Source organism: Erithacus rubecula (assembly GCF_903797595.1).
Source record: "Erithacus rubecula genome assembly, chromosome: 3".
In the NCBI taxonomy this organism is placed as follows: Eukaryota; Metazoa; Chordata; class Aves; order Passeriformes; family Muscicapidae; genus Erithacus; species Erithacus rubecula.
Genome location: NC_136689.1, coordinates 5727009 through 5752626, shown reverse-complemented (window position 1 = coordinate 5752626; position 25618 = coordinate 5727009). Strand labels below are relative to the sequence as shown.

General features: G+C 39.7%; 1 protein-coding gene and 1 long non-coding RNA gene across 7 annotated transcripts in view; one reads left to right on the top strand and one right to left on the bottom strand.

Moving 5' to 3' along the window:
• Window positions 1-19340, top strand: part of PRKAG2 (protein kinase AMP-activated non-catalytic subunit gamma 2) — a 205580-nt gene extending 186240 nt beyond the window's left edge. For all 6 annotated transcript variants that reach the window (XM_079302881.1, XM_079302882.1, XM_079302884.1 and 3 more), the window contains 10 exons: window positions 3460-3541; window positions 5055-5113; window positions 6550-6595; window positions 7251-7305; window positions 9136-9262; window positions 9939-10104; window positions 10432-10469; window positions 13594-13740; window positions 15726-15819; window positions 18224-19340. In XM_079302881.1, the coding sequence (XP_079159007.1) occupies window positions 3460-3541; window positions 5055-5113; window positions 6550-6595; window positions 7251-7305; window positions 9136-9262; window positions 9939-10104; window positions 10432-10469; window positions 13594-13740; window positions 15726-15819; window positions 18224-18255 (846 nt within the window). In that variant the 3' untranslated portion in view covers window positions 18256-19340. The remainder of the gene's footprint in view (window positions 1-3459; window positions 3542-5054; window positions 5114-6549; window positions 6596-7250; window positions 7306-9135; window positions 9263-9938; window positions 10105-10431; window positions 10470-13593; window positions 13741-15725; window positions 15820-18223) is intronic.
• LOC306800651 lies at window positions 19014-25238 on the bottom strand. Its single transcript, XR_013773897.1, has 3 exons — window positions 23381-25238; window positions 23215-23290; window positions 19014-19147 (listed from the first exon to the last, which is right to left on the bottom strand). It is a non-coding gene; the product is annotated as an uncharacterized lncRNA (long non-coding RNA).
• Window positions 25239-25618: the final 380 nt, after the last annotated feature.

Sequence of the window (25618 nt, the reverse complement as noted above, 5' to 3'; positions counted from 1 at the left end):
ATGTCTGTGTCTCTTTCTTTCTTGTTAATGACTGTTGTACTGGAAAAGGCTATGTCCTCCTTCAGACTTGCAGTGGAAATGTTTGAATAGTGTGCAGAAACAGTGACCTCCAGAGGTTGTCTAACCTAAATTAGTCTGTTCTTTTGTTCAGCATATTCACAGTGTAATGAGTTCCTGTAGTAAGAAAAGCATGTTCCTGTTGTGCTCAGTGTAGTGGAATAGCAGCTATTGTTGAGGTGATCTATGATATATCTAGGATTTAATTGCTGTGTTCTTATGCTGAAATGTGACTCTTCTGCTTAAAGGGCAGAATCTTGGAGAAAACAGTCACACAAAGTAGGATTGCTCTTCTAATTGTAATTGTCTAGACATCTTAGTGAGGGAGGAGATGGCATCTGTGGGATGCAATTTAATCCCTGTGGAAGGCTGGGGAGTTGTGCCCCAGTTGAGTGTGAGGTTGGAGTGAATATGCAAGGTCAGGGTAAATGTCAGAACAACCTCTAAATTTGGGCAGAAAAATCCCATTTTTAGTGGTCCATTGTGTGTGTTAGGACATGGTTAATAAGAACAAAAGTGCTTTGTTTAAAGAGTGTTTGTAACAGCAGCAATCTGTGGGCTCTGGCTGCTGAACAATGGGTTTGTGAAGGTCAGGCCAGTCCAGCACTGTGGGGCTGAGAACTGACAACACTGCTGGAGGTCCAAAGATGGGACATGGTGGAGATCTTCAAAGGCTACTGACTATATATCATCAGAAAGCAAGGTCCTTGTGGGTATTTGCTGCATGCAGATCACTGAAACATCTAAAAGTGCTGGGCAGAAGCCCAGCTCCACACCCCTGTGCTTTGGCTGGCCACCAAGGGGTTCTCTGGGCAACTGAAATTGGTCAACCACAGAAACTGCAGGAAGTGTAAGTGGATGAGTGTGTGTTTGCACTGGCAAGCAGTTTCAGCAGATAAGAGTTAGGTTAGGTTTTTGCTTTGTAATTACCTTACTTAAATAAGAGGCAAGTATTAATATTAGGAATTGATAGCATTTTTACTTTATTTTTAAATAATGTAAAATGTGACACTTTCTGCAATACTATTGAAGGCAACAATACCAATGTCACTTGAGCTGTGGTCTAGCAGGACAGCCCAGGGGGTTGAGTTTTAAGTATTTCTTTACTGAATTTTGGTGATTTATTGCATAAAATGTTTAATATCCTAGTGCTTATGCTAAAATCCTTGTCTTTTACGAACTAGTTAATTTTTAGTAGCTGTATCTGTTCAGCAGCTCTCATATTTTCCAAAATGTCTTTTAAAGTTAGGCAAGATGGTACCTAACTGAAGATTCTTGTGATTCTTGGAGGCAGATAACTTGCAAGTAAGTCAGACAGGATCAGGGCAGGAACTTATCCTTTGAAGAATCCTTTCTTTCTCTTCTGGATTGTCTACAAGCTCAGCATCTTTAGTGTATCTTTGGAACTCTCTCTCTTGAAGTGTCTTTTCTAAATCTAAAATAACACCTCAGCCTTGCTGTGTCCCCCATCTGAGCATGGTGCTAGCTGGTGTTCTTTGCTGCTGCTGTGTCTGGGAAAGGAGTAGTAGCAGGAATTTGGAGACTGCCTGAAGTGCTCCAGTTGGCTTTCCACCCATTTTCTGCCAGGGGCATGCTTCTCTTCCAGGTTATCAATTACAGGGTTTGTAAACTTGCTGGAGGAGTTGTGTTGCATGATTGCTATCTGGGAGAAAGCTATTTCCCCCTGGCCTCTATAGATTGGCTCTTCCCTTCTTGCTCTGATCCAGCCTTGAACATCTTTCTCTTGTGAAACACTGGGGACATGAGCTGACAGTGACAGTGACTGTGATGGCTTTGGTTTGGGACTGATACCAAAGCTGAAGTTTTGGGCAGTGTGAGTGTCCTTTCCCCTTTTTTTGATGAAGAATGGTTAGAATTTATTTTTCCCCAAGCTGGAGTTGGTCTGTGTGAACTCACATCTGTCTCATATCTGCTCCCCAAATATCTCCCTGCTTTTGCTGCATTAACTCAGAGTGTGATGTTGTTATATAGGAACACTTCATGCATCTTGCCCAGAGGTTTTCTTTGTGGTTTCAGTCTTCCTCATGAGCTAGGATGCTCCTGTGGGGGATTTGGTAATGTTTGTTTGGCCTGACTCCTCCTTGTGCCAGCAGGGTGGCTGAACACCTCTGGCACCTTTCTGTTTAACCATTTTCTAGATAAATCCTGTGTATTTAGTCTTACTTGTGGCCTTGGGGTTGTGTTGTTGCTGTTTTTCCCCACGTGGTTCCTCAGTTTCAGTGCAGTTAAGGGGTGATGGCTGATGTTATTCCTGTTCACTGGTGATATGGAATCTCTGAAGGCAGGAGGCAGCTGCTGATCTGCCAGCTGCTGATGTTTGGAGGGTGGATTTGCTTCTCATGGTCAGGGAGGAAACAGACAGGCTGTAGAGATGTACAAGAAATACAGATCAGTGCCTGCATTTTTCTTTATTGGGTGCTGATTCCATTGACTGTGAAGCCCTTTTATTTCTATTAATCTGTTGTGGAGGGGATCCCCTTGGCACATAATTTGAAGTAGATCTTTAAAGTACTGATGTGAAATCATGATCTATTCAGATTGCAGTCATCAAGCAATTGCAATTCTGTGTTATTTGGACCAAGGACAAATTTCAAGGACACAGAAATAAAGATTGGTTGTGGCAAGAGCCCTCACTTCTGTATTGTGTTTTCCATAGGAAGACTTTTTAGGGGTGTGGGGAGGACAGGAAGGATGTCAAGCTCCAGCACATCACCACATCAGGATTTTGAGGTTCACTAATGCCTGAGTCCTTCATTTTCAGAGAACCAGGGTTCACAGGGAAATGTTTCTTTTCAGAATGACACCATAACCTGGTAACCTCTGATTCTGGGGAGGATCAATTAATTAAAAAAGAGAAGTACTTGGTTGATTTCTTTAGCAGCAAAACAAGCTAGGTAATTCTTTTAGCTTTCAATCATATTTAGAATAATCAAACTTTTTTTTTTTTTTTTTTAATAGTTTGTATGAATTAGGTGTCTAAAAGCTGTGGGGGACCTGGAACTGCTGTTGTTTTGCTCATTTTTTAACAACTTGCTACAGTAAATATTGACTGGAATGTAGCACAATCTTCATGTGTTAAGTTTAAGACCCTCTCTAGTTTATGGATATATCAGTGGCTTTCATTCTGAATATTCACAAAATAAAAAAAAAACAGATCTAGTTTTGCTAAGCTTTTTCTAGCTTTTTACCCATTTTAAAAGTACAAGACTTAAGGTTTTTGCTTGGCATTGTGGTTTCTGTTCTGTTTTGGATGCAGCTACCTGTTTGTACTGCTTTTGGGTTTTTTCATGGTGAGAAGGGAAACCATTCTGTTGGTGTCTGGTATGCTAAATTGAGGCAAAAATTTGAAATTTGTTTAGTTTTTATTTTTATTTTTTTCAGGTAAAGAAAGCCTTTTTTGCCTTGGTGGCAAATGGTGTTAGAGCAGCTCCACTGTGGGAGAGTAAAAAACAGAGTTTTGTAGGTAAGTAGTTCTGACATTTTTCAGGATTACTTGAATTTCCAAGGTGCTTTATTATTCCAGAAGGTGGTCTGAGCCTGGCCATCATGGAACATCCTAGAGAAATACTGGCAAAGAGAGTTTCTTTTCCCTCCTTGTGAGGAGTGAGTGGTGCCAGCTTTAGAATCATGATGCTGCTTTTAGGTCTCAACCTTCTGAAATTTTTGCAAAATAATTTTGCACTTCACTATGTATTTAAAAATAAAGGCAATGATCACAGAAAGGAAAATTTGAAAACAGGAACTATAAAGAGAATAATTTAATATTCCAGTATCCTGATATAAGTGCAGTAGGAGCCTGTCTCTGCCTGTTCTCAGTAAGGTGCAGTGAGGATCTCTAAAACCAGAACTACAGAGATGTCCCATGTTGGGTGAAAAACATTACATCTATGTACTGCTTTTTTAAAATTGCTTTTAATTGCCACAACAATAATTTTCCAAAACTAGATCTCTCTTGCAGTTAGGAAATGGGGTCACAATGGCAGTGACAAAAAGAATAAGATTTATTTCTTCTGACATGGAATGTTGAGGATTCCTGGAAATGAATGGTAGATACTTAATAAAGCATTTGTTAAAATACTTTAAATCCAAGAGGGGAGGAGCAGTCTTGCAATACACCATATGAGTGCTGTCTTTTTTATTTTCATTTGATTTAATTTCATGTTCTGTCTGTAACTAAGCTCTACTGATTTAAAGTTGACCTCCAGATTAATTTTTGCCTTCCCCATTTCTTAGTTTCTTCAGTTTAGATGTAAGAGTAGTAGACAGTGGAGCAATTGCATCTTCTCAAATCTAGAACTTGAAAGCTCAAAAAAGATTAATGTTTTCAGGTAACTAAACTAATCATCAATATTATATTACATAGCTTGGTGTTGGTGCTTAAAATATGTATATATATACAAGGGATGTGCTATTTTTTTCTTTTGAAAAGTCACATTTCTATACACACATTGAGGATTACCATGGAAATGATTGAATTAAAGTCTGTAATAAGTAATAGTCAAGAAAAATGTATTATACTGTTCTTTCATTTGAATTCAGGAGTCTTCCTGACTTGGCAAGTACATAATGAGAATGTTTTTTTTGAAAAGAAAATGAAAAGCAAGAATAATCCTCCAACCTTGAAAGATGTTCTAAACCCTCTTTTTTCTTCCTATATTTTTGGGGGTGGATGAGTTCTGAATTCTAGGGGGTTTTTGAGTCAGATTGAAAGTGAGGAGAAGCACATGGGTTATAATATTGAGTATTACTTCAGATGTGTTTTTGTTCTGAAGCACTGTGTCAATGTGCAAGTGAATAGACATGGTTTGGAAATCCTGCTGTTAAATAGTCCAATACCAGTAGTATTTTACATGGATTTAATATTTATCATATTATATATTGTGAATATGAATTGAGAAAATAGATGAAAGTTGTAAATGTTAAGTATGTATCTAAAGACCTGTTGTTTTGTTTTTTTTATGTATCACTTGTTACAGGAATGTTAACAATTACAGATTTCATTAACATACTGCATAGATACTATAAGTCTCCAATGGTAAGTATGATGTTAAGCTATAATTTGATCACTTGCCATACAGTACAGAGACTGAAATAACAAACTGAAAAGTTTATGATGATTGTCATTATTATTTAAGTCTTTGGATGGTAACTTACAGAGTCATGAATGCTGTAAAAAATTAATGTTCTTGGAGTGATGGTAGAGAATAAACAAGTCAAACTAGTTAAATATATGCAAAATATTAGTTACATGGCTGAATTGCACAATCAGTTGGAGATCTGTTGACTTCAATTAACTGTAATTTGAAATTCCCATTGGCAGTCAGTTGATTAAATTCTCTAGCTTGCATGTTCATACAAACATTTACATCCCTTTCTTGTTCCTGTCAAATCACAATTCCCCCTCTACCAATTAAAACATATGTACTATGTTTTACTATCTAAAAAAGTCAAGAACAGTTGGATGGAGCAGACATCTGATATATTTGCCTTCTCAAAGCTGATGTTACATTTTAAAATTTATAGTGAAATTCTCATCAGATGCTGATAGAGTCCTTTCTTCATGTTAAAAAATTCTTTCTTTCTCCCTGGGGATTGACAAGGAGTGGGGGGAGGAACAAATGAAAAGTGCTTGCACACTGGTAGCTTTTTAAAAATGGTTTCCATAATGACCCTCAACATCAATATTACTGATTTTTCCATGAGACTTTACCTAATGAGTTCTCACTCATTTACATTGTCTAAGGTCCTATTTATAGATTCTGCTTAAACTGGCAGCAGTAAGGAGGGATAGCTGAAGAAGGACAATATCTGACTTAAGACACTGATGCACTTTTGTGTAAGAAAAATAAATAAATGAATGTTCCATCAGGGAATGCTCTAGTTTTAATAGGTGAAATTATGCAGAAAATACTATTCTTAAAGTATTTTAGTCATTTTTTCTGATAGCATTAGGACATACAGTATGAAGCACATTGCTGCTCATGTGCTAGATAATATCCACCATGGAGTGATGAGGAAGATCCAGGTGGTTTCTCCCTAAAGAAGTGCTCTTGCTTGTTAGTGATCAGGTAACTTTATTCTGGTAGCATTAAGAAGTCAGGAGGTCACTGTAAGCTTTTTACTGGTGTGGGTGTGTGAAGAATCACCCAAGGGTTTACCCTGGATGGTTGTTTGAAGGTGATACAAATTTCTGAATTTCTGATGCCTTTGAGTCCAGGAAGGACCTGGACTGCAAACCTGGGCCACTAAAAGGCTTTTCTGTCCCCTGAAAGGATAAACCCAGGATTGTACTCTGCATTAGGGGCAGGATTGCACCCTTTCTCCTTGTTACAAAAAATGTTGTGTTGGACTGTTCTTACTCTGTTAGATTTTCAGCAGTGAAATAAAAGAAAATTATTCAGATGTGTATAATGTTAGTGATAGATTTAAAATTAAATTGCTTCAAGTTGAACTTCCATTTTCTCATTGTAGGTTCAGATTTATGAATTGGAGGAGCACAAGATAGAAACCTGGAGGGGTAAGAATATTTACTACATGGTTGATAATGTACTAGATTCTGATGTTTTTCAGTATAGTGGATTTTGAATCATCCTAGACTTCTCTCCACATATTTATTAATGAAAAAAGAAATAGTAAGAGCTTCTCTTTGTCTCCTGTTCCTTATTTTTCTGTCTGAAATAGCTGTGGACTGGTGATGTGGGCTGTATAACACTGCCCCTTGTTCATGGCTCTTTAAGAAAGGAAAAAAGCAAATGGAGTGGGAATGAATGGAGCTGTGCCTTTTGAGCTACATGATTCAGACAGAAATTCATGCAGCATTCTGGGTGTGAACAGAGGTGCTGAATGCAGGGAGGCAGCTCCATGTAAAAAGTAGTGTGTAATCCATGGAATGATACATGGAGCTATCTGTGTGCAGCAGACACTCACAGAACAAGTAAAGGATTATTTGTTGTAATTGCAGTGACCTCTGCTGGTATCAAGCTTAGTCCTGCTTTTAAATTTGATGTCTTTTTAATGTCAATATAGAGCACTGTGCATAAATGGTAGAATAACTAACTGTAAATTGCTGTCTGCCACTTAATTTTGTATGAATGAATTCTTGAAATGCTTTCATAAAAGAGCTGATGTTTTTTGTGTGAAGTGGTAACAGTCTATTAATTTTCTAACCACAGAGCTTTATTTACAAGAGACTTTTAAACCTTTAGTGAACATCTCCCCAGATGCAAGGTAGGATTTCACTGTTCACTCTGCTTAACTTGAAATACACTAACGACATCTCAACTCTGAATTTAAAGCCTCTTTCTGTAAGAAGGAACTATTTGTTTTGTAAACTACAGTACAATAAAGGACTGTCTTTTAATATAATCAAGAAGGGGTGAGAGAATTTTTTTTATTGTGAGTGAAGATTTTTTTGATTATCCAAAGAAGGGAATTTTTAATTGAACTTTTGTCCTTTATCAGCATAACTCTTCTGGTAAATGAGCTAGACATGGGTCAAAATTAAAATGCAAAACAGGCAATAGGATGACCCTTTCAGGCTTGCTTGCAGATCATCTTTATTTCATGAAAATAAAAAAATTTAGAGCCCTTCAGCTGTCTTGTTCCCAGCAGTCACAGTAATTGGAAAGTCCTTTTCAAGGCAAGCAACTTTCTTTAACTGAAGGAAAGACAATATCTCTGTGGTTTGTTTTGCTCTACTATAAGGTTCTATTTCTTAAAATATAAATCACTGTCCTTTTCTTCTTGATGGAAGTTGAAAGAAATAGTTTTAAAACTATCATTATGCCTTATTTACTAAATAACTTGAGAGGAAGATTTAGTTTATCACTTAAATCTGTAGTACTACTGAATTGCTGAACTGGAGGGTGAAGTTCTGGTTCTTGCTTTCAGTTTGTGGAATGGGATTATTTGTACCCTGCTCCAGTGATTACACTGGAGTAATGATGTGCTGTATCCTCAGTGGAATTTTCATTTATTCATAAATAAGTCATTCAGTTCAGTTTAAGGGATGCATTTTGAATGGTGGCAGGTTGCAAATAATATTTTTAACAAGACAAAATAGCCTTAATTGTTTTCAGTCAGAGGTGCAGCATGAGAAGCCTTTCCATAAAGAAGATGCAGTAAAACTTATATAAAAAGTTACAGCTTCAGACCTGATCCAGAGATGGGCTCAGGTTCTGTGACAGACTGCAGCACTTAGAATTGTTTAAAACTTACTCCAGGAGTGGAATCTGCAGCAGTGGGGGAATCTGGGCTCTGTGTACATTAAATGTACATAAATGTTTCATCCCTGTGATGGACTCAGGACACACAGCTTGTGTATGGGAAGAAGCCTGCTTCAGCAAGTAGATGTTTATCAGAATTTTACCAACTTTATTGCTTGCTAATTTATTGCAGTTGCTGGTCAGCTGCTTTATCATGGTCTTTTTACACCAAGGGAAAAAAATAAACTTCACTTGCAAGAAGAGCAGACTTGCACAGGTTGGAGTGTTGCTAAATCCTAGTCTGCAGTACATGGGAATGTTTCAGATCTCCTAAGGAAATCTTTTGGCCAATCCCCAGTGATAATTCAGTGAAATTATTAGATAATTGTTTGGGGTTATTTGCATATATGCACATAGCTGTAAAAATGCCCTTTATAAAAAATGTTAGAGAAATTTGGGATTGAGATTGAGTGCAAGAACTCCATTTTTCACAGTTATCTTTTAAGAGAAAGACCCATTCTGAGTGAAAGGATACTGCAAGCACAGATACTGCTGGAAAAACAATTTACAGAAGAAATATTCCTTCTATACTTTATACCACAAAGCAAACTTTCCATCACGTTTTCTTAATGGATTTAGATTTCTATGAGCATATAGTTGATGTATTGCAAAACAAAAAGCTGCAAAAATTACTTTGAAATCACTCACCTTCTGTTTTTATAGCATTAAAGATAATGCAAATAATTACCTCATATACTTCTTGTGGGTTTATAAATGTGTGCATATATATCACTTGGGGCATTGCTTGTTGTTAGCTAGAATTCATTAAAAAATAAAATGTTTTTCTCCTCAGCCTTTTTGATGCTGTATATTCGTTGATCAAAAACAAAATCCACAGATTGCCAGTTATAGATCCAGTCAGTGGAAATGCACTTTATATTCTTACCCATAAAAGAATCCTCAAGTTCCTCCAGCTTTTTGTAAGTATTTAAAGCTATGCTTAACTGATTTGTCCCCACAGTAGAGATCTGATATAATTAAGTAATTAAATCTTAGTGCAGAAATTTCATAATGAACTTCCATATTCATTGTGTCTTTGTGTATCTTTTATTTGTATCAGGGAAATTAAAGCTTGATATAAGGCCTATATTTTACCTTTACTTTGTTTTACTGCTTTAAAGAAACCTAAGCACCAAGGACTTGTCTATTGGAGTAATTTGCTGGTGTTTCTGGAACATCTCCCCAGCTTCAGGAGTTTGTTTACAAGAAAAGAAAAATGAATTGTGTCCTAGAGATGAGATTGGCATTGCTCTCTGTAGTAGTGTTAGTCACAGAAATGAACAGGAGGCCAAGCAAAGCAGTGAGAGTTCAGAATAAATACTCAGATTAATGTTTTCTATCTTCTCCCTCCAGTTTTAGTGGGAATGACATAGCTTAGGATCTACAGCTTTTAGTGATGTGTTACTACAAAAAAAGGGAGCAAAAATCCTGCTTACATTGTTTTAATTTAGAGCTGCTTTGAACAGAAGCCCCTTAGGTGTTTGTATTTTGTATTAATCTGGTATCAGGAAGCTGCAGTGACCTGTAACCATCCCTTGAGTCTGCAGATGGGTGAGTGAATGTCAATGTAAATCCTTTTCCTTCTGGCTCCCCTAGATGTCAGAGATGCCAAAGCCTGCCTTTATGAAGAAGAATCTGGATGAACTTGGAATAGGAACTTATCACAACATTGCCTTCATACATCCAGACACTCCTATCATTAAAGCCTTGAATATATTTGTAGAGAGAAGGATATCAGCATTACCTGTTGTGGATGAGTCAGGTGGGCACAAAAGTGTGGGGAGAGAAAAGCTGTGAGCCCTGGAATGATGCTGGGACAGAGGGGAAAACACAAGAAAGAGCAAAAAAAAAAAAATTAAAAAGGCATGGGGGAAGAAAGGGAATTTAAAGCAATATTTATGCAAAATAAATTGATAGGCTTGGAAGAATTTCATTATTTGATAAGTTGTTTGGGTTGGGTTTTTTTCATTCTTTCCTTCTTGACCTGTCATTTCTTTCTGTGTAATTATAACAGATGAAAACAGGAAGCAAAAAAACTGATGCTGTATTTTAAGCACTTAGTTAACTTTTGTTTTTCTTTTCCTTTTAGGAAAAGTTGTAGATATTTATTCCAAATTTGATGTAATAGTAAGTATATCTCTTAAATTCTATAAAATATTTTATATGTAGTAAGCATTTGCAAATTAATTTGTTAATATGACAGTTTTATTTTGTTAACAAACTGAATGAAAGTGATCCAATTCATCCTGCAGAATTTTTTTTTTTTAAATTACTACTTTTATTTAAGTTATCCTTAGCAGTACTATTTGCACATAAACTTTTACTGCTCTGGATGTTGCCCAAAATAAGATCTGGCTGGGCATAATTTAGAGGAGGGTTCAAAGCTGGTGAAAAGACTGGAAGGAATGTCCTGTGAGGAATATCTAAGGACTCTGGGTTTGTCTGGAGTGCAGAAAAGGAGGCTGAGGGAGGTGAGCCCATTGCTCTTGAGGCTGCCTGAGGAGGGGAGGTGGAGAATAAAGTGCTGAACTCTCTGGGATGCAGTGCCAGATGTGGGAATGCTCCAGAGGCACTGCAGGGTTCAGAGGGGGCTTTAGGAAGCATTTCCTTGCCAAGAGGTGTCTGGACACTGGACAGGCTTCCCAGAGAGGTGCTCCATGCCCTGAGCTGTCAGTGCTTGGGCAGTGCCCTTAATGAGCAGCCTCAGCTCTTGCTCCTCCCTGAGTGCCAGCACTTGGACCATGGTAGGTCCCTCACAGCTGAGCTGTTTGCTCTTGTTGGTTTCTGTTTTAGAGACAGAACTTCCTTTTCCCAGCTGCTGCCACTCCAGTCTGTTCTCAAAGAGAATGCAGATTTCTCTGTGCAATCTGAGTGCTTTGTACAGCTTGACCTTCCCAGTGATGTAAAAACTACTTGGCCCATTCTTTTGTGTCTCTGACTCCAGAGTCTTGCAGCTGTATTCCTTCTGCTTTAGATCTAATCCAGGACACTGTTTCTGGATTTCCCTCAAGATTCCAGCTGCATCCTCAGATTAATGCCATGATTTACCAGCCTCTGAGAGCAAGGGCATTTCTATTTGCATAGCTTTCAGAAACTTGAAATTATATCTATATCTATTTTTTAAAATGCCTGTCCCCTCCCAGCTGTGTGCACCTGCTTTCTAATTGCAGCATCTGACAGCTACATGATTTTCTAGAGATTTCACTGCCCAGGTTCCCACTAACCAGCTGCACTAATGAAGAATCCAGATGTCTGAAACACTGCCTAGAAGGCCTTCAGTAAAATGGAGAATAGTCCCAAGTGGAAATACTTCAGGCTTATAAATATCTCTGGCTACAAACATTGTTCTTAATATTGAAGATTCTGTGATGTCACTGCTCTTTCCTGTCATTTTTAGGCATTTGTCTTTGTTATTTGGGATTCTCTGCTGTGTAAGATATTCTGCCATAAAACCTTGTCAGGGAATAGGCAGTTTTGTGGAGAGAATGATCTGATCTATCAAAGACAATGAAATTTCACTGTTGGTGGATTCAGTGTTTCAGTTTATTTTGTAACTGTGTTGGATTTTGAGGCAGGACATGTTTCCTTCTTTTCCCATTCTTCTTCTTTGGAAAGACACCAAAAGGAAGAGGGCTCCTTATGTTTTCCACTTCTTTTCTCATTTTAAGTGATGAGGCAACAAATAGGATTTTTAGAGATGTTGGATCATTTATCTGGGAAAAAAAATATGTATTTGGAACAGGATAAAAACCCCACATCCCAAAGATAATTTTTAGGATGTAATTGTTTGCACCAAGCTAGTAACATGTGAGTTGAGGCATCTATTGATTACTTGGGATTTTTCTCATGTCCTAGTTTGATTATTAAGTTGGGGGGAAAAAGATTCTGTTCTTAAAAGATAATCACCTCTGAGCTTCCAGATTTCATTAGGCTGCTTCAACCTGATCTTCAGCTTTAAAAGAAGGAGAAAAAATGTAATCTGAGTTGTATGATCTAATCTTCCAATAAACATAGAATTTCCAAGATGGTGATTTTTAACTTTTAACCATGTGGCTAAAATGCTTGCTTGCTGGTTGAAGCTATGCCTGTGTATGCAGCTGGCTAAGTTGATAGATTGCTTTCATTTTAAGAGTTCTGAATTAATTTTCAGGTTCTTGATTGGGGAAACCTGGGAATGGAATGATGTGTAGTAATAGCTTTATATTGCATCAGTTATTGTGTGTAGGGTAACTTCAGTTTGCAGAGGCTTTTTATGTCCTCTCAATGTGCTTCATTAGGACCTGGTTAAATTAATTAACTAAAATTGTTTTTATCTTTATGATCATCTCAAGCCTGTCTTGTCACGTTTGGTGTAATTCAATCAAAAATCTTGACCTGACTATCTTCTAGCCAAAAATTAATTTAATTTTATTGCTTGGTCCAGTGTTTTCATTTAAAAAGCTCTGTCTTTGTTCTTCCTTCAGTGCTTCAGCAGCAAAGTCAGTAGGCCAGGGTGTGCCAACACTACTAAAATACCACTGTGGTCTCAGCTACAGAAAGCTTTGCAGGTCTGGACAGAGTCCTCTCACTGCAGGCATGATCCTGTTCTTAGAAGGAAAGTTTAAAATGTCAGATTTCAAATTCTTTTAATCTCTTCCTTTTAGTGTTGGGGATGGGATTGCATTGTTATTATTATAGTACTTGTTAAAATACACCCAGACACACAAGTTGTCATGGGATGACAGCACCAGCTGAGTCCAGGAGAGGGAGTTTGAGCCCACAGATTAGAAAGGTGAAGAGTGAATTTGCTGTCCACTTAGCTCTCAGCCACTAACATCTACTCTGTGGGAGGTGTTCAGAACAGTTGGTGTCTTCCCCAGCCCTATGAAAAGCAAACAAAAAATTGTATAATCTGTGTGATGTGCAATCTGAAGAGCTTCATCTTTGCATTTGCTGCTGGTGGCAAAAGCAGAGTGAGTGACACCAAACCACAGATGAGATACAAAGTAAGATTTTCACTGGCCTAATGCATGTGCCCAGTATTACCAATTAACCCAGGGTGTCAGATGGTGTTTAGCATCACTGTACTTGACAGTTCCCAGGATCTGAGGCTGAAGAGCATCTGCTTTGTTTAATATGTTACTTGGAACGGACTCAGACCAGAAATGCCTATCTGCTTGATGCCAAAATATTTACTTTATTAAGTGCTTTGTTACTAAGTACAGAGCTTGTCTGATGTGGCCTGGATTTGTTTTGTTTTTTTTTTTTGCAGAATCTTGCTGCTGAAAAAACATATAATAACTTAGATATCACGGTGACACAAGCCCTACAGCACCGCTCTCAGTATTTTGAAGGTGTTGTAAAGTGTAGTATGCTGGAAACACTGGAGACCATTGTGGATAGAATAGTGAAGGCTGAGGTGAGTGCCTGCATAATAAGTTGTAATTTGTGTTGTAAAACTGATAAACAGTACAAATTTATCCTCTTTGATTGCTTGGTAAAAGTATTTTTTAATAGTTATGTGTGTTAGATCTCAGTCTGCTCTATGGACTGCTTGTAGGGATGTGCAAAATATTTTACAGAATTCCTGAAATAATATTCAGTTATTTGCATTTCTGGTTTATGACATTAATTAAACTGAATGCAAAGCTTTCCCAAGTTTCTTCCAAGCCTGTCATAAGTTTTGCAAACAAATAATTTGTTAAATTCCAGTTTATGGCTTGGCTCAGGAAATTTATTGTGTGCGAATCATTTTGATGCAGGAGGGAATTCTGCACTGTTCTCATAGAAATGCAGTGAAACAGAGCCATGAAATCTTCACTAACTGCACTTACACTTACAAATTTTTAATCTGTGTCCTGTCCATTATTTTGGTGCTGTTTATCTTGTTTGTTAGTACTGGGAACTTCCTTACATGCAGAGGTGAATGAGTTTGTAGGTTGTCATCCCTTGTAAGGCTTCTCTGCAGAAGAGAATATTCCCAGTTTCAGTCATCTCTGAGGTGTGATCAGCTCCATTTAGATACTTTAACTTCATAAATTACAAGATTTATTTATTTTTTTAGTTATTTTAGTTATTTTTTTATTTATTGTTATTTATTTTTAACCATGCATATACTTGATGTGACGAAAACTACTTTGTTAACAAGCCCTTAGAACCTCATTAGGCAATTTCTACTTATAACTTCCTGCATTTGCTTGAGCTTCCTTCTGAACTGAATAATTTTGGCATTCCTGATACACAGATTTCAAATTTGGATTATTTTATTGCTATCTTAAGAAGCTTTAGACATTTGGGTTTTAAGAACAACTCCTACCCTCTCGTTCAGTCTAAACACAGTGAGATTACATGTAAAAATGAGTCAGTCAAAACTACTACAAAGCTATTTTTAGCTGCCAGACAACTGCTTGATCTTACAAGCAATTAAACAAATGAAACATTGTCCATTTTTCTTGAATTCCTTACACTGAGAGAGGAATAAAATTATTAAATATGTGCATATGCAGATGCTAATAAACCTGTTTAAAATATCACCAGCATAGTTTTATCAAAAATAAAATATTTTCTCTCAAAATGAACTCTGAACTCTGAACAGACACTTCCCTGGTTCTACAGTGGCTTTTCACAGTTTGATGTGTCCAAAAAGCCTCAGGATACTGGAGTATCCACCTAATTTTCCTACAGGACAAAAGTTTTGTGATGTTGAAGTGTTCCTTAGAAGAGGTTTGTAAGGATAATTATTTGAACATATGGTCTTACTGTTGGTAGATTTTTTTCTTCCAAGTTGTGTCTTTGTGTTTATTTGCATAGATAAATTGAATCCTTTTTCTGTCTTAAACAGTCTGTTTGAAACAAATTGTTTCAAAACCAATCTGGCACTCACTTTCCACCTGTGAGAAAAATTAAGTTAAAATCAACTCCGAGATGTCAAAATACAGCAAGTTTTAGTGTTGTGCCTTTCTGCTGAGGAAGTTAGGAAATATTTTTCAGAAGGAATCCTCATTTTGTTACTGTATCTAATTTTTTGGGCACCACAGGCTGAGCTGGGCAGAGGCTGTAGCTTGGGAGAAGTGTTTGATGTGAGTGCCACATTTTGAGAGCAGAAGTATTTTCAAGACCTAGATCTTGACTTACCTGTCACTTCATAGCAGATTCTGTTACCATGTCAGAAAGCAGTGTGCTTTTTAAAAATGCACTATTTTCATTTATGTAGGGCAGGTATGTTGGTGTTGCTGTGAGAGAATTGCTATTCCTGACATTTTGAACCATTTTGGGTTGTTTTTTCCCTTCTTATCTTCATACTGCCTTACTTTAGGGGGTTGGTTTGTTTGTTTGTTTGTTTTTCTTTGCTTTGTCTACTTTAAATCAGGTAAATATATCTCAGACTCTCCTCCCTGCTGGCAGGTTCATCGTTTGGTGGTAGTGAATGAAGCTGATAGCATTGTGGGTATCATCTCCCTCTCTGACATCCTACAAGCTCTGGTACTCACACCTGCAGGTATGGACCTGGGGCACTGATGGGGTGCACACCCTGCTGGCTTTCAGTTATTATTATTATTATTACTATGATAAATGTCTGGTTTTCAGCTTTTGTAACTGATTATAGTTCTTAAATACACAAGTCATTTGAGGAAAAAGCTGAACTGTCAGTCTCCTGCTCACTGAGGAGGGCATGCAGAAGCTCCATGAATGTCCCTGCTGTTCATGTATCTTTTCTAGGGAATAAATAGGTCATGATTAATGTTTTAAGTGGATGAAGCTGAATGTATAGACAACATCTATAACAGAGCACCTTCCCCACATTCTGAGTTTCTTTGCTCTGGCCAAGTGTGGTCACAGCTGTGTTTTCCACTAAAGAAATCACTTCTTGGAGCTTTGCTGTTGTCCAGCTATGCTTGGCTTGCACAACTTAAGTCAGAGAAGCACCTCAGCCCACCAGAACTCTTCCAGTATAAAACTCTTGTGATCAGGTTAAATCTCTAATAGATTTATTTCTGCTACTTTTATTGTTTGGTTTTTGTTTTAATTTTTGCCTGAGTTCTTAATCTGCTTTATGTTCTTAATTGTAACTTCAGTTCAACCTCATCTATTACTTCAATGTCACAAAAACTAAAGTAAAGCCCTGTTTTGGCTCTGTGAGGAAGGCAAAATGTCTTGAGGATTATTACCACTTTGCCTCAAAAAAAATTAAACCAAAAAAAAATCAGACAAATAGATCCAGATACATCCTTCAAAGAAAAAAAAATTCTGTATGTGAGCTTAACTGAAATCTCTTACCTGCCCTGATATAATCATGTAAAAGTGTTTTTTTTTTTTTCTCTGTAGACTTAAAAAAGGTAATGTACCCTGTTTAAATAGAAATATTTCTGTTCTGAAGAGCAGTAATCAGCAATACTGCTGGAGGTGTTGTGTCAGTTCATCTGGTTCCTTTTAATGACCTGGAAGAGCAAGGAACCCAGCTCTGTGAAAGCATGGGAGAGAAATCAGCCCAGAGGTCTGAGTCAAATGGAATCCTTGCCTGCAGAAAGAAGAGGGAGGTGTAAAGACAGGCAGCCAGTGCCTCTCCAAGCACAGGAGGGAGTTTCAGCCATGACTGGAGGGTAGAAGGATTCCAGGAGAGCAGATTTTAGCACTAATGGTGCAAAGTTCAGACAGAAAACATTCATTTGGATGCTGACTAACCAAGAGCTTTGCTGTACTGGAGTTACATGAACACCTACTTTGGAACCCTGAGCTGAGCTAAAAGTGCTCAGGAATTATTGCAGAGAGCAGTTCCTGCTCCCACTCTGGGGCAGCACCATGAGATCCCTGAGCTGCTGTAACTCACTGAGCTAACAGGAAACTGAGCCAGCAAAAAAGCTGCAGTTTAGTCAGCCTGGCACACTGAACCTGCCCTCAGAACAGTCTGGTGCTGAGGACAGGGGTTAGAGCAACAGAGAGGGCAGGATTGTGCCACTGGAAGAGAGGAGGTGAGGGAAGGTGGTTTTGGGGGCAGTTAAGCATCAGATTGCATTTCCACAGGCAACTGCCCAATTTTAGACTAGAATTTGTCTCATGCAGGGAGGATGTCTGCGATGTAAATCTGATTTGTAGAGTGTGAAGTGTGACTTGGCTTCTAGGAACACCAGATAAATCATGAGCCCAGTTCTCTTCACAGACTGGGAAGGAAAATTTATTGACTGGCAGGAATTAAGACCAGCCTGCGTTTGGGAAAAAAATAAAAGTTGTGATGTGAAAACTGGATGTATTTAATGAATCTTTCAGTGTTTGATTATACATTACAAGTAGCAACTCCAGGTTTCTGGCAAGGGATTCTTATTCTGGAGAGTTGGATGGTGAATCCAAGCTCACCATAGGGTTCAGTCATTGCCCAGCATGTCTGAGTACCTGGAGGGGAGAGAGGTGATGCTGCACAGTCCTGCTGGACAGGTCTCTCAGATCCCTGCTGTAAGCAAAATCTGCCTCTTAGCCAGGAAAAATGGTCCATCAACACAATGTAGTTAAACTAAATTCTTCCATAGTCTGTGCTCAAGCAGGATTCATTTTTTGGGGGCTGTTATGATGATTAAGCTTGGCTCTAAGCTGAGGGACAGGTTTGGGCTGTGGGTTTTTAGTTGGGAGTTTTTAAGCTTTTTTTTTGTGCTAGGGAGAATCTTCAAAGGCACTTGAAGTAACTTCCCAGAAGGGTTACTTAGACTTGGCAATGAAATTAAAGCAGTGATGGTCTCGAGCCTCCCTTGTTCTGTCTCACCTTGGCATTTAGCAATCTTGCAGTTTATTCTTTATAAATGCTGCATTCAGTACTCTGATTCTGGTAATGTGATCAGGGAAAGTTGCAGCAACTGGAATGAGCTTCTCCAGTGCCCAGGGAAATGACAGCTGCTTTCCTCTTCTGTTCCCAGGTGCCAAACAAAAGGAGAACGAGAGCGAATGACTGCTGTGAATGTACACGTTTGTAGGAGAACTTGAACAGAGTTTCTGGGTCATTTGTCTCAAGAGCTGTGACTGCAGTGGAACAGAGCAGGATGGTTGAGAATGTGTTTTGGGACTTAGTGATGGATGATGAGTCTCTTCCCCCCAGTGATGTCGCAAAAAAAGCAGCATGACAAAAGCTTATGTTAAAATGTAGGCTCGTATTTCAAAATGTCTTCAAAACATTTGCTGGAAGACTTCACATGATGTCCTTCATTAAAATGCACTGTATTCTGAAACTTTTTCATTTTGTATTTGACAGAAGTCACTGGTCAGCAATGGATATATGTGACATAAGGCAAGTGTATGGCATATTCATATCATAGTGCCTTATGTCAAAATACAGCAATATGTCATCACTGTTGCCCATCACTGTCAAAGGAAGTGTTGTGCTAAACAAGACACTGTATTTGAATGTGAAAGTCTTTAAACCTAAAACCAAATCAGTTTCAGTTCTCATTAGATTTGTCATAAAAGCTGTAATTTGGGTATCAGTAGACTTCTTTAAAACTTCAATGACAGTTTTGTGTTCAATGTTGCATTCTGAACTGAAATGTAAAACAAGACTGATTTAAAAACAGCTTTATTTATTTTTACTTTCATGACAATTTTTTACACATCTTTGGTGGATAGCTAAAATTTCACCATATCCATTAATAAACTGTTGATTGTTATACAAACAAGTGGGATATTTTTCTCATTATTTAAAACTTTGGAGTTGCAGAAAGAAGCTGTGCCCTGTTCAGCAGTCTGTGTTACTTGAGCTGAAGATTTCAGAAGCATGGATTGAAAGTGCTCTGTCCTGTCACACACAGGCACCACGCAGGAAATGAGGTGCCAGAGGACATTTTCACCTGTATTAAAGTGTAAAATGATGTTTGTACAATGAAAACCTGAAACTTTTTATTGTATATGATTTGTACAGAAGCGGAGGAGTGAGGAAAGCCGTGGGGTATTTGTTAATGTAAATGTACTGTAAAGTTTGAAGATGAGACTTTTATAATTGTAGATTCTTGTAGATGCAAGAAATTAAACCCTACAACATCAGTTTGGTTTTAGCAGTTCGTGCCAAGTTCTTTCGCATGTATGAATGTACATGCATTGGGATTAGTGCAAACCAGGAGAATTCTTATTTTCCTTTGAATGTAAGGGTGGCTTATGCTGATGGAATACTGCAGTAGGACTACTGTTTCCAGCCTGAATACTGCACTGGAATATGCAAGAAAGGGATACATTATTTTTTCATTTATAAATGTGGAGGTAAAAGGTGAACAGTTTTCAGTTTGCTTATAAAATGTAAATATAATAGTAATGAAAAACTTTCTTCTGAAATTTTCCCCTTTCTACAAGAATTTAAATGTTAAACTAAATGTGGGAAAACTTCCTTCTTACAGGTATCTTTCATGACTAAAAATATTGCTGTAGTACACGATGGAAACTGTTCACTTGGGCTTTCTTCCACTTTCTTACCTTGTGAAAAACATTGTCAAGTCTTCTCCAGCACCTTTTCTGACTGGGTAAATATTGACTCTGTTCCCTGCAATTCCTGGTGGCATTGAACTGGAGCAGCTGCTGTGTCCTAAGAGCAACAACCTGGTGCTGGTTGCTGCCATCAGAGCTGACACCAGCCCAGCTCTGATTATCTCCTGGGAGATTGAGTGATTCAAACTGAAAATAGTGGCTCTCATTCTTCACAGGGTGTGGGGAGGGGAGAATTTGTGTAAGGTAACTGATTAAGTGGGCAGTAGTGCAACCTGCAAATGCCACACAAACCATGTAATGCAGCTTTGTGAAAGCCAGGGTTCTGCTCCAGCACAGGCACTGCAGCCTCCTCTGGGGATGGGGTGGCAGGGAGGTGCCCAAAAGCATCATGAGATCTGTCTATCACTTGTCTGCATGAGTACATTCTTCAGCCCTCTGGTCAAGGTATTTTTAAAGATAAGGGTTGAACCACTGGTAATTTTTTAATGTGTGTTTTATAGCACAAATTCTGTCCCTGTTCATGCAGATGCTGTGGCCCTGCCTGCATGCTGCACTGTGCAGAAGTAGACAAGAATGAATTTGCAGTTTTCTGATAACCACGTACAAGCTTGCCATTTTTCACATTATTACAACTGCTCTTGAAATGTGGATACAGGACTAGCAAAACCATGGAGAACAGCCTCCTCAGTGGTACAAAACTGTGTTTAGAGAATTTCTAGCCTTTCTTTCTGGAATTCAGCTCTGAAGTCTGCATTTGTGAGTGGCAGAACCTTGATGTGACCCCACCAGCAGGAATAAACAGCAGTGCCATCAAAATGCACTCTGCTTGTGCTGGCACAAGTGCCAGTGCTGATGCAGTAAACAAAGCTAAAGAAATGGTGTCACTTTTAATACAGATCAGTCTTGTACAGAGCTAGAAAAATGCGTGTTCCAACATAAGGAAGGGACAGGAGTAAGTAAATGAGGGTAGAGAGAGGAGGGGTGACTCAGCAGCACTGCTGCATGTTCCAGATTAAAGGGACAGTGTAACTAAAGCTTCACTCTAGGGATCTTCATGGAGCTCATTAGGGGTCTCAGCCATGAAAAAGAATTAACAAATTGTCATTAGACTCCAGTTATTGTGCATTGTCCCCTCTGGACAGACAGTAAGCAGTACCTATAGATCTGAACCACAGCAACAGCTCCAGAAGTTCTTTTTGTGTCACAGACAGGACCAAGCTGCAGCTGGAGGTGTCAGTAAATGTCCCCAGTGACTCCTGAAAGCCTGTTCAGTAGTGCAGGTGAGGAAATGGGTTCTATTTTAACCAGCAGGACAGTAATAACACCTGATTGGTGCCTTTGCTTTCCTGTGCATTTCCTTGCCCAGCAAGAGATGTCTGTGAAAGATAATTATTCTGAAGGGCTTGTCTTGGAAGGGCTTTTAGCTACTCTGGATATTTTTAACTGCTCAGCTGTAAGAAAGTGTTTATTAGTAAACTTCAACCCTCAGTATATTTCAGTACCTAGAGATGCTCTGAACTGAGGAAAAATCACCCTTTGCTGACATTGATGAAAAATATTTTCCTGTTTTACTTCTGGAATCCTTTAGGTAAAAGGTCTGAGATCAGACAGTATTTGCTGTTTGCAAGGAAGTGAATTCCAACTGTTGTGTATCTGAGGCATATTCATATTTTACTAAGGGATACTGTTGTGCTGGGAATGTTAGAGTAAAACAGAAAGAATGAGCCTTGATTTCCAATGCCTGAGCTCTTGTCCTCATGGCAGACAGGAGGAATCTGACTGAAGCAGTTCCAAGACTCCACATGGAGAACACTTCTTGCCATATTTAGAGGGAGTATAGGGTAAGTTGGAGTTTTCCAGTTTTGGTCCAACTGGAAGTGAAACCACACGTGCTTAATCCTGTCTCACAGCAGGCCCTGTAACTGCTCCCACTGAGCTTTCCAGGCAGCTTTAGAAGTAACCAGTTTACTTCTAAAGTTTCTGTGAACTTTCACCCATATTGAACACTTATTAAGGGTAATTTCCAGAGGAAAATGCCATTCCGGATAATTTAATGCTACCCTTGTACCCACATAATGCATTTATGCAAAAATAATGTTCTGCAGACACTGCTCTTTACTCTTCACTTCAGGACTTAATTTAAATGTGGTTTTGAAAGTCACTTTCTTGGTACTCATTTGTTTTCTGGTGGTTGCAGTCAGACCTGTTCCTGCTGAAGTGAATGGGCAGGAGGTGACCTGTACTCACACATCAAACTCATTCCTTTAGAAAAAAACCTATGGAACGTGTGTCCCTGCCAGCTGCACACCAGGACCTGTAGGGCATCAACCTGTGATGTCAGCAGCCCCTCTGAACTGAATTAGCCCCTTCATTTATTTCTACCAGCATTTTGCCAACGTTTCTATCTGAATATTGCAAAATGCAATCAGTGTGAAAAGGCAGGAGGGAGCAGAAACAAGTGCAAGGCTGAACTGAACGTTCTCTGTAACCTCTGTGGGCAGCAAGGGCTGTGCTGTGCCTGTGGAAGCACGCCCAGTGCAAACACTGGACACACTTCAAAACACTCCTTTGGGAAGGTCTTGCTTTGCTGAAGGACAGAGCAGGTAATTGTGCTGGTAATTGTGCTGCAGGAATTGAAGGTACAAGTCAGAGCTGTTCTGTGTTTGGGAGCTGAGTAGCCAGGTGGGTTTGCACGTACTGGATTAGCATAAAAATAATTGGCTGTTAAATTACCTTTACTGCATGAAATCTATTGTGGTTCTTTCTCCATCAGGAAAAAGTAGATACAGGCAACAAAAGAAAGTCATGCACTGTTTGTCCAGCCTCCCTCAACATCCTGATCTCCCCACAGACACTCCATCCCTTCTTGCTGTTCTTCCCTTTGGTGTCTTGTCTTTCAGAATCACATCTGATGTGTTGCATTCTTGGATCATGTTATCTCATTTACAATAACATTAACGTCATTTATCATCCAAACTGGTCCCAAGGCTGTGTTTGATTTGAGGGAGTACCTGACAGAGGGAGACAGGGAACAGGCTTGGAGCACAGCCAGTGCAGAGGCACATGGGGTAAGTCACTTATCCACAGTTCTCTGAACTCCTTTGGAGCTCTCAGTTTGCAAACACTGTAGATGTGAGAGGCTGCAGCAGGAGCAGGGAATGTACAGACAGGCCCTAATTCCTAATGCAACAATGCTATGGAATGCTGCCCTGGAAAACACAACCTGAGCATCACACCTGAATTGTTATGGGGGGAAAGGATTTCAGCAAAGGGGTACTTGGTGTGTGAGGTTATCCAGCCCTAAATATATAACCAGTAAGAGTTCAGATAAAGCACAATTTCTGGATTAGACATCCACAGCCACAGGTGTGCTGTCCCTCTGCTCAAAACACATCTGAGAAATGCAGTAACAGCCTTACCACAGTCCAGATCCTCTCACCTCTGCTTAAGCTTCTGCCACTTGAGGAGCAACATCCCAGAGTGCTGCCAAAGGCAATCAGCAGTGTCACCCAGCCCTAGGGCATGAAAAAACAACAAACTTCCCTGAAAGCTCTGTATTTCCTTGTATTCTCAGTGTCCCAACCAAGACAAAATGAAGCACTTACAGGATTCTGCTGGAGGAAGGATTATTAGCCAATTGCCTCCAAGGGAACAGTGGAATAAAAGAAAGTTTAAGGATTTTCTTCAAAATAAACCCATGCCCAGGAAGGATGAGTTCTGTGTTGCTGCTGACAGGAATCCTAGAGTGAGACAACTGCAATTTGAGGCAATAAAGCAAATAAAGGGGGAGGAAGAGAAACTCTGTACTAGTGAACTCCCCTAAACAAGCACAGAGCGAGCCAGGGGCAAGTTACAAAAAACAGATAAATAAACAGACACAGCTCCAAAATGAGAGTGGGGTAAGAAAAATAGAGTAAGGGAAAAAAACCTAATCAAAAGAAGTAGAAGGAACAAAACCAGAAACTCCCACAAATGAAAAAAATGCTGATGCTCACCACTCTGAGCATGTGAAGGAGTATGGATATATATCCTGAAAATACAAGTTAGGTTTCACCAGAGTAAAAAGCCCAGTGCCAAAATATGACAGGCAAGTAATAATAACTGTAATGAGATGGAAATTGAAAGCATATCTACCACAAATTTCAGCTGTTTTTCCAAATCCATGTATGTCCTTGGAAGGTAATTTTTATCTCAGTCCTCTCAGTCTTCTGGCTCAGTAAAAAGCTCAAATTTTAGACTGTGGCATGGTTCCAGGAGGAATCAATGTAAAGATATAGGCACAGCTCCAAGGGCTGGTCCTGCAGGATCATGGCTACTGCAATCCTCATGTCCTTCATAAACAATTGTCTTTTACAAGACACAAGACAAAGAGGAACATGGTGCTGTACATCAGGCAGGGCCGTCCCTCTGCACCTCTTGGGGAGCCTTGAGCAGGATCCCTGTTCACCAACACTGGATTTTCACAGGCTGCTGCCTTTCTGCAGGCTCCCCAAATCCACTAATCCCTATGGGGTGATGCTCGAGGGCTGTGATGAGGTGGGAATCTGTGCTGAAGTGAGTGGAAAAGACAGGCTGGACACAGAGAATGAGCATGCAGAGTTATATCACCACAGCCATCACTGAGAAAGTGTAAACCCCCCGTGTTTCTCACCAAATAACTATCCTTCCATCATGTACCTATTTACTCAAAGCTGTTATTCCTGCTGTTTAACAGGCTACCAGCACTTGTCCTGTAAAACCCCATAATCCAGAAGACAAAGGGTATAATTAGACTATCCCAAAAAATGCAGGTATCTCCTAAAAGCCTGTCTTCTCCTCCAGAGGCAAATCACTTCTGTGTACAAATGGCTTTCTTTTGTTTTAGTTCCCCACCCTCCCAGGGTAGATGAATATGCGGGAGGGAATGGGTGAGATCAGGGAGAAGCCAACCCATGTCCCTAAACATCATCCAGCTGTTAGGCTGGTTTGTTACACCCTGGTATAACTGCATGTTAGAAATCAGTATTCCTCAAAAAGGCAAGATGTACATTTAAAAAAATAATTCTAACAAACATTAATTTTCCAAGAAAATTTGTAAAGCTAGATATTAACCCAAAGTGTTCAAAATCAGTAGAGAGTAGAGTAGTAGAGGAGGGGAAATATCACTTTCCTGTCTTCGTGTCTTTCTCCCTTAAATTCTGCACCATTAAGTGTTACAGCTCTCTTTTCACAGCGGAAAACTCTCCACCGCTCGGATCTCTCAGTGAACCATTCCCAGCTCCCAAACGCCTCCCTCCCTTCCCTCCCATGCAATTCCCAGCGCTTGATCGGCGCTGGGACCCGACGTTTCTCCATAAAACATCTGGCGCACGGGGAAAGCGCTGAAGAGGCACCGAGGCAAAATTCAAACAAATCCAAACAAGCCCGGCCCAGCGGCCCTTCCCCGGCCGGAGCCTGGAAACTGCGGGACAGGGGGACACGGGAGGGACAGCGCCAGATCCCGCTGGGTGGGGACAGGGACAGGGACAGGGATGGGGACAGGGACAGGGATGTGCACGGGGATAGAGACTGAGATGGGGATAGGGAAGGAGATGAGGAAGGGGACGGGGATAGGGACGAGATTGGGCTGGAGCCGGGACTGGGATAGGGATAGAGAGGGGGATGGCCAAGGTGACGGACCCTGGGGATGGGACCGGGACTGGGATGGGGATAGGAACGGGGATAGGGACCAGGATAGGGACCGGGACAGGGATAAGGACAGGGATAGGGATAAGGACCAAGGTGACGGAGCCTGTAGAAGGGGCCGGGGCCGGGCGCGGGCGGCGCGCGCGGGACGCACCAACCGCCTCACGCTGCGCGCGCAC